This window comes from Lipotes vexillifer, unplaced genomic scaffold (assembly GCF_000442215.2).
Source record: "Lipotes vexillifer unplaced genomic scaffold, Lipotes_vexillifer_v1.1 scaffold987, whole genome shotgun sequence".
In the NCBI taxonomy this organism is placed as follows: domain Eukaryota; kingdom Metazoa; phylum Chordata; class Mammalia; order Artiodactyla; family Lipotidae; genus Lipotes; species Lipotes vexillifer.
This window is the reverse complement of record NW_006787426.1, coordinates 515,466-524,275: the sequence shown is the minus strand read 5'-3', so window position 1 is coordinate 524,275 and position 8,810 is coordinate 515,466. Positions and strand designations below refer to the sequence as shown.

The 8,810-nt window shown below is 51.3% G+C and overlaps 1 protein-coding gene across 2 annotated transcripts in view; it reads right to left on the bottom strand.

The window, feature by feature from the left end:
• Positions 1-8,810, bottom strand: part of CDC45 (cell division cycle 45) — a 24,378-nt gene that overhangs the window by 4,956 nt on the left and 10,612 nt on the right. For both annotated transcript variants that reach the window (XM_007460020.1, XM_007460021.1), the window contains 6 exons: positions 8,256-8,375; positions 6,885-7,016; positions 6,618-6,716; positions 5,816-5,977; positions 288-426; positions 130-213 (listed from right to left, as the gene is read on the bottom strand). In XM_007460020.1, the coding sequence (XP_007460082.1) occupies positions 130-213; positions 288-426; positions 5,816-5,977; positions 6,618-6,716; positions 6,885-7,016; positions 8,256-8,375 (736 nt within the window). The remainder of the gene's footprint in view (positions 1-129; positions 214-287; positions 427-5,815; positions 5,978-6,617; positions 6,717-6,884; positions 7,017-8,255; positions 8,376-8,810) is intronic.

Here is an 8,810-nt window from a genome sequence, read left to right as displayed (position 1 = left end):
GAGGAACACAGCTCAGGAAAAGGGAGGCACCTGCCAGCCCCTGGCAGGTGAGCAGCCCCCACACCCCAAGGCCAGTGTCTGGCACCAGCCACTGCCCCCCTCCCCCAGCTGCTGTGTTCCCACCCTCACCGAGCACACGAAGGACTTGAGCAGGTGCTTGCTGAGCAGGCTCAGGGCAGCTGGCCTGGAGAACAGCACAACGTCTGGCGTGCCCTGCAGGGAGTTGGGGTAGGTGGTCAGGGGGCGGCCAGCATGCGGGGCTGGGGACGTGTCTGTGGGGAGCTGACCTCCATGAGGGAGCAGTAGAGGAAGGGCCCCTGGGAAATGATGAGGTTGGTGCAGAGGCAGCTGGCGATGGTCTGCTGTGTGGCGCGCAGCTGCTGCTTGGCGAGCTCTAGGCCGCGGTACAGCTTGTCCAGGTTCCCCCTGAAACATGGCAGGTGCACGGCTCCATCACTGGCTGCAGACCGGACACCTGGTTTCTGGGTCAGAGGGGCTGTGGAGCCAACAGTTCACTTCCCTCCCTCCCCAGCTCCCTTTCCGGTGAGAGGAAGGAATAAAAAGTGTCTAAGCCCACAGCGATGGACAGGAGAGGTGTGGGGGGGTGGGTTCCTGCTGGCATCAGAAGACTGGAGACTGGAAGCCAGCAGAGGTGCCCCCTAGAAGGTGCTGCAGGGCTCTGACTGGCGAGGCTTGTGGGGCACTAGGGATCCCACCATCAGACAGATGGATTTTTACCCTTCCCACACACAAAGGAGGGTTCCGTTCTGAACACATTAAAATGAGCCCTCTGTGGAGAAGTCAGGTCTTCAAGCAAAGCCTCTGCACCCAGCAGGTAAGGGTCCCAAAGTGTCACATGGGCTTCCCACCCACCAAGATGAAGTGATGCCTTCTGGCCAGCAGGCTTACCAGGCTTCCACAGCCTTCCCCACCCCCCCAACCCCTCGAATGTGGAGGACCACCAGACATTTGAGAAATGCCTGTGGCCTGAAAAACCAGCCCTAGTGGAAACATAATTTGGAGACCAAAAGAAAGCTTAAAATGAAGTCTAATTAGTATCTTAAGAGAGATTGGGGCAATACATTCGTAAACCAAGAACAGGATGCTATGAAAAATGAACAATCAGAAACCAGGAAATATTTGTGGAAAGTAAAATGGTTGCAACAAATAAAAAATTCACTCCAAGTCAAGAAAACCTTCCTTACCACAGATAAGATAAACACATGGAAAATATAAGGCAAAAATCAGAGACAGAGAATCATTCCAGGAAGTCTACAAAGATTAAGAAACAGATATGTGTGTGGGGAATAGTAAAGGCAGAGTACGAAAGCATTTCCTCAGACTAAAAGGGCTCACCCAAAACCTCAGTCTAATGCATGAAACAAGATCCACCCCACACACCACTAGACATTCTGGAACACTGAGAATCAAAAAAGATTCCGAAAGCTTCTGGTGGGGGTGAGGGTGCATTTACAGAGAAACAAAAACCAAAATGGCTCAGACTTCTCATCAACACCACTGGCTGCTGGGAGACAGGGAGCAACCCTGAATTCTGCACGAGCTAAACCAGCAATCAAATGAGGGCAGAAGATACTGTCAGATGTGCAAGAGCTCAGAATGTTTACCTCACATGTGCCCTTTCTTTAAAAGTTGCTTAAGAATTATGTTCTAGCAAAATGGGGAAGTAAAAAAAACAGATGAGGATCCCAAGATGTGCTGGGTCCACCCCAGCGGCACAGTCTGGGCCGCCAGTGGTGGCGGCAGGTGGCAGGACTAGGGAGAACAGAGCCCCAGGCTCTCCTGGACAGAAGGGGCTCAGGGAATGAGAGCTGGGAAAACCGGATATGATAAAGGAGGCAATGAAGAGCTCCCGGGAAAACAAAGAGCTGAGCCAAAAAGGAATGGGATCACCGCACATTAGTGACTCTGTAATATTTTATTAGAGCAACCAAGTAACACTATTTATTGATCTTCATCTTTGAGAATCAACCTACAGCCAAAGATGAGACGACTCACATTCTGTCCTCTACCCCACTATTGTTAACCTTGAACATGCGAAAGTATTTTCACATCCTGGGAGGTATGGGGGAGGAGAAAACGAAGGATGCCAACACCCTTTTCTTACCAACTAGGGAGACAAGAGATGCTGGTGAAAGAACAAGACCGAAGTATGTTAAGGTTACAAAGGAGCTAAAAATAGTGGCACAACTGTACCAACAGGAGGGGAAGGTGCACAGAAATGGGATGAATGCTCTTTTGTCACAGCAGGAAGTCAGCACACAATGGCTAAGACTGGCCCATCAATTCTGAGAGGAGGCGGAAACAGTCGGCAGTATAGTTTTTTGATTTCTCCATATTTCTAGGTAAAAACAGAGCAACTACATTACAAAACCGAAGACCTAGGACCCACATTTACAACACAAAGAATGCGGAACACCACAGACCCCCAAATATAGGCAGGTGGGAAGAGACCCCCAACTGGCCACCAGACGTGTGGGAGGGAGGAGAGAAGCAGAGACCTAAGAAAGGTGAAACTCCAGGCAACTGGGGACAGTGGCCAAAACTTAAGATTTTTGCGCCACACAAGAGAAGGTGAGTGTGAGGGCCATGGCAAACACCAGGGGGCCGGAGCATGCTAGCTCCCCATACCAGCCAGAGCTCCTTTCCACTCTGGGCCCCTTGCTGAGGAGAGACGGCTACAACTGGAACTGAAACTGGGCAAGAGAAGGATAATTCAGAAAAGGAAGGCAGAGGCACTGATCAAACACACTGGGATTGTCATGGAGGTTCTAGCCAGGCAGTTAGTAAGAAAATGAAATAAAAAGCAGTTAGATTGGGAAAGAAGAAGTAAAACCATCTTCATCTGCAGGTGACGTGATTCTATATATAGAAAATCCTGAAGAATCCACTAAAAAACTGTCAGAACTAATAAACAAGTTCTGCAAGTTTGCAGGACAAGATCAGTATACAAAAATTGATTGTAGTTCTATGCAGCAGCAATGAGCAAACCAAAAATGAAATTACTAAGTTGATTTACAATAGCATCAAAAAGAATAAAATATTTAGAAATAAATCTAATAAAAAGTGTACAGTTTATTCTCTGAACTATAAAACACTGTTGAAAGAAATTAAAGAGGATCTAAGTCTATGGAAAAACATCCATGTTCATGGATTAGAAGACTTAATATTGTTAACATGGCAACACTCCCCAAACTGACCTATAGATTCAATGCAGTCTAACTTCTTTGCAGAAATTAATAAACTAATCCTAAAATTCACGTGAAAATTCAAGGAACACAGCATAGCCGAAACCTGCTACAAAACTACAGTAATCAAAGCAGTGTGGTACTGGCATAAGGTTAGACACATGGATAAGTGGGAGAGAAGTGAGAATCCAGAAATAAATTTCCACATGTATGGTCAACTGATTTTCAACATGGGTGCCAAATTAATTCAATGGTAGAAGAAGTCTTTTCAACAAATGGTGCTAGAACAGTCAGATGCCCATATGCAAAATAATTAAGCTGATCCCTTCCTCACATCAGATACAAAAATTAACCTCAAGTGAATCATACACCTAATATAAAGACTAAAACTATAAAACTCTTACAGAAAACAAAAGTGTAAATCTTTGTGACCTTGGATTAGACAATGGTTTCTTAGCTATGACACCAACAACAAAAGAAACAAAAGAAAACATAGATAACCCAAACATCACCAAAATTAAAAATGTGCTTCAAAGAACAACATCAAGAAAGTAAAAAGAGGGCTTCCCTGGTGGCGCAGTGCTTGAGAGTCCGCCTGCCGATGCAGGGGACGCGGGTTCGTGCCCCGTTTCGGGAGGATCCCGCGTGCCGCGGAGCGGCTGGGCCCGTGAGCCATGGCCGCTGGGCCTGTGCGTCCGGAGCCTGTGCTCCGCAAATGGGAGAGGCCACAGCAGTGAGAGGCCCGCATAACGCAAGGAAAAAAAAAAAAAAAAAAAAAGAAAGTAAAAAGACAACCCACAGGACAGGAGAAAACATTAGCAAATCATGTATCTGTTGACAGACATATTTAGAATACACAAAACAGTTCCTACAACTCAATCATTAAAAGACAACCCAATTTGGGCTTCCCAGGTGGCGCAGTGGTTGAGAGTCCGCCTGCTGATGCAGGGGACACGGGTTCGTGCCCCGGTCCGGGAAGATACGCATGCCGCCGAGCGGCTAGGCCTGTGAGCCATAGCCGCTGAGCCTGTGCGTCTGGAGCCTGTGTTCCCCAACGGGAGAGGCCACAACAGTGAGAGGCCCGCGTACCGCAAAAAAAAAAAAAAAAAAAACCAATTTAAAAAGAGACAAAGGACATACATTTCTCCAAACAGGATATGCAAATGACCAATAAGCACATGAAAAACCGCTCAACATCATTAACCATTAGGGAAATGCAAATCAAGGCCACAGTGAGACCAAGTCATACCCCTAGGATGGCTGCAATCAAAAAGTCAGACAATGACAAGTGTTGGTGAGGATATGGAGAAATTCATACTCTCATACACTGCAGGTGGGGATGTACAATGGTGAAGTCACGTTTTGGAAAACAGTCCAGCAGTTATACAAAAGGTGACACACAGAATCACCACATGAGCAGGCAATTCCACTCACAGGTATATACCCAAGAGAGAGGAAAACATGTCCACACAAAAATTCACACATGTGTGTTCACAACATCATTTTTCATCACCGTTAAAAGGTGGAAACTACCCAAATGTCCATCAACTGATGATAGATAAATAAAATGTGGTCTATTCCTATGACAGAATATTATTTGCAATAAAAAGAAAGGAAATTCTGACACATGCTATAACACGGATAAAACTTGAGGACATTATTCTAAGCAGAAAAGGCCAGACCATAAAGGATCACTTAATGTCTGAGCCCATGGATATGAAATGTCCAGAATAGCAAATCTATGGATACAGAAAGTAGGTTATTGGTTGCCAGGAGCTGGGGGAGATGGGAGATTTGGGAGGCGATGGCTGAGGGGAGCAGGGTTTCTTTTTGGAGCAATAAAAATGTCGTAAAATTAGACAGTGGTGACGTTTGCACAACCTTGTGAATACACTAAAAGCCATTAAATTGTACACTTACAATGGGTGAGCCATAGAGTATGTGAATAATAGCTCAGCAAAGCTGTTTAAAAAAGTGTGCTTGGGAACGGACCCAGAAAGCAGGCGCCTCCATTTCTAACACTCTGAAGCTGGAAAAGCTGTGTGAACCATACCTCCCCCGAAAACGTTAGGAAGACTAAACTCACAAAAAAATGAGCAACGATCAAACCCTCTCAGTTATTGTCAGGAAAAAGAACAAGGAGGATAGTCTCCCTCTCAACAATGAAGGTTAACTAGAAAGACATGCCCCCAAAAGACCAGAACTGTAATATTCTATTTCAAAACAAGCTGAAAGACATTAAAAAAATAGTACATCTCAGGAAATGAGATAAGAAAATATTAGAAGTAAAAGAAAAGTAATTGAGAAACAAAAAATAAACTAGAAGAAACACAGGAATGAATAAACAATAATGCCTGAAGGGGTATAGGAGGTGAGAAAGAAGAAAAAGTTTTTAATTAAAAAGAAAGAAAAGGATTCCAGAGAACATGACACATACTGAAGACGGGCACGTGTCTCGTGCGCCCCCAGCTCAGGTGGACTGTGATCTGGATTCCTGCAAAGACACAGTCACCCCCATGCCTGGGGGCCCTGTGACCTGCCTCCCTGGCAGTGTGGGGCTGAGGGCCGAGTGGCCGGCGGGGATGGGGGCCCACGGCCAGGCCCACTACCTGGAGAGACTGTCCAGAGCCTGGATGAAGTTATCCGTCCCAGAGCCGTCTTTCTCGGGGCTCTCCATTAGCGACATGGTGGCAAATACCACATCACTGGCCAGGAACTTATGCTTGAAGCCAAAATGGATGCTGAAAGTCTGGATGCGCATGTCCTTCATGCTGCAACGGGAGGAAGTGACACGGCTGTCGTTCTGCGCATGGCCAGAGTGTCCTCGAGTTGGGGTGAGCTCTCACACAGGCCAGGCCAGCACTAATGCTCCCTCCCCAGCCCCCACTGATGCTTGCAGCTAGCCATTCCGGTCAGAGAATGGAGTCAGGAGGCCGACACACCAGCCTTCAACCAGGGTGCTGAGCACCCGGTACAAAGCTGTCAGCCTGTCACGGCAGGGCAGGAGCTAGCTGTGTGTGTGTGTCGGGGGATGGGTACGGGGATGTGTGTGTGGTCCTCTCCTGCCTGCGCCCCAGGGCGCCAGGAGCAGCCAGGCCCGTGTCCCTCCAGCAGCATCAGAAGACCCGGTTGGGCAGAGCTCGCCTGAACCTGGCCCCAGTGGGCCCTTCCAGGGTCCAGTGACGGACAGTCCAGGTTGACCTCAAAGGTCTGCACCTCGGCCCCAGGATGTAAGGATTCTAGACTTTTCAGGCACCTTAAGTCCTAATTTTAACCCAAAGAGAACAAAAAACTTCAGGGAAGGCTAGTCAGGTCACAATCATCTATGCGTTCTTGTTTTCTGCATTATTTTTAGAATGTGATTAAAGCTGAAACCCTGACAAAGCTTAATCCAGAGAAACATGTGTTTACCCAAATTTATTCGCAGACTCTTCAATCATCTCCCGCAAATTCTCCTTCAAGGAGACGTCCATTGACTGAAACTTCTGCTTCACCTGTTTCAGGGGGAGACTGGGAAGGAGGAGCACTGGTCACAGGAGGCGTGATGCCATGGCTGATGCCCCGGCCTGGCCTTCAGACCAGATTCTGGGATCGAGTGAGGAATGTGGGATAGAGCAGGAGTGGGGGCTTTCCCCCAGGGGAGGTGGGCCGTGGGGGCGGGCCTCGGCGCTCACTCACCCCACATCCGCGAGGAACTCCTGCAGCCGCTTCTGCCCGTGAAGAGACCAGAGCTTGAATCTGGCCGCGGTGTAGCACGTGTTACACAGGCTGTCATGGAGGGACCAGTGCTGATAGAGCGCCAGGCAGAGGCTGTGCCCACGGTCAAGGAGCTGTGGCTGCATAGTGACCCGGGCCACCGCCCTGGGACCACCACCTGCATAACCAGTCAGCCTCCCGGGGACCTGGAGCTCTTCGACCTTAGCTTAACATGACCCAGACAGCTTGGGAGATGTGGATGCACAGCATTATCCGGGGGCCCCTGTGGCCACACAGGACTTCGGAGGCCCCACTGGGCGTCACCAGTTCAGGCTGGCCTCCCACCCGCTCCCCACGGGCTCCACCTGCCTGGGCCTGTGCTGGGATCCCCTCGACAAAGCCTCATCCTCGCTCCACTCCTTGACAGGCTCTTCCTCACTCCTGGGGCCACAAGTGTGGCTGTGAGGATGGTCCTCGCCCATGCCGAGGGTCTCTGGACACACGGCGGCCTCTGTCCTCTGTGATGTCCCTCCTGCTGGTTGGGCCCTGGGGCCACTGTCCTCCCTGCCTGCACCCCTGGCGCACCCCGGTCCCTGGATGTCACGTGTCAGGACCCGGCTCCTGGTGGTCGTCCCCTCCCGGAGCTTGGCTGCCCCACACCCGGCACCTCTTCCTAGACTTGTCGTGGGCACCCCCACCTGACCCGTCCAAGCCATGTTCACTGGTCCCCAGCCGACCCAGGGCAGGCACAGTCCGGCCCCACCCCTGCCATCACTCTACCCGCCACCAAAGCAGCGAGACCCCTGCCACGGCTGCCACAGCCTATCCCCCCCATTCGGCAGCCCCGGGACATTCAAGCACCAAGAACCAGCTCCTCCACCTGCACCCGTCCATAGCTCCAGCCCCTCCCTGGAGCTCACCTCAGGGCTTTTGCAAGGCCATGGGATTGCCCAGGCAGCCCTCCCTCTCCTGAGGGTAGCTGAGTCTCTCCTCTGACATGACCTCACCAAGCCTGTCCTGAGCCCTGCGGCCGGCCCGATGGCCCGGGTCACCCCCTCGAGGCACCACATCCTCCTCGTGAAGTGTCACTCTCTAATTGCATCTGCTTGCTGCTTCCCAGCCGGCTCAGCAGGAGTCTGCGAACCCTCTCAACTGCCTGAACCACCATGGCCCCGTGTGCACTGGCCTGTGTGCGCCCAGCACCCATGCACCCTAATACATGTGATGTTCCTGAACATGGCAAAGCCATGGACAAGCCAGGCAGGGCCCATGTCCAGGACTCCTACTGCACCCACTGGGCCCTCTGCCCAGAGCCTCTCGTCCCGGGGACGCAGGGCTGAGCCGTGAGGATACTCATACTCGAAGGAGATGCGCATGCAGTCGACGGAGAGCGCATGTTCCTCGTCCTCATGCCGGTGGTTGTGCCGGGACACGTGCCGCTGCAGGATGCCCACGTCGGTCACGTACTTCATCCTGGAAGACAGCACGCAGCCTGGGGCTCCCTCCACCCCTCCTGTCCAGGGCCCAGGACCCCTGCTGCCTCTGCAGGCAAACGAGGGCCAGGCTCTGGCCTCATCTGCCACCCACGGTCAGTGGACAGACCCCATAGTGACAAGACGCCCAGCACAGGAAGTGCTGGTGAGGAGAGCGGGAGAAGGCAGACCCCGTCCAGGTCCACTTGAGGGGCCACCCAGGCCAGCATGGTGCCCAGCGCTGTGCACCTGACGCCATCAGCAACACAGGAGGGGAGCAGGCTAGGTCCAGGCCGTGAGACTCGGGACCCTCCAGTGGGCAGGGTGGGAGGGGCAGCTACTGGGGCACAGGGGCCTCTGCAACCAGTGCAGGCGGAGGCTGTGCCAGGAGGCAGGCACGGGGCCCTTGGACGGGGTTACAGTTCCCACCTGATGG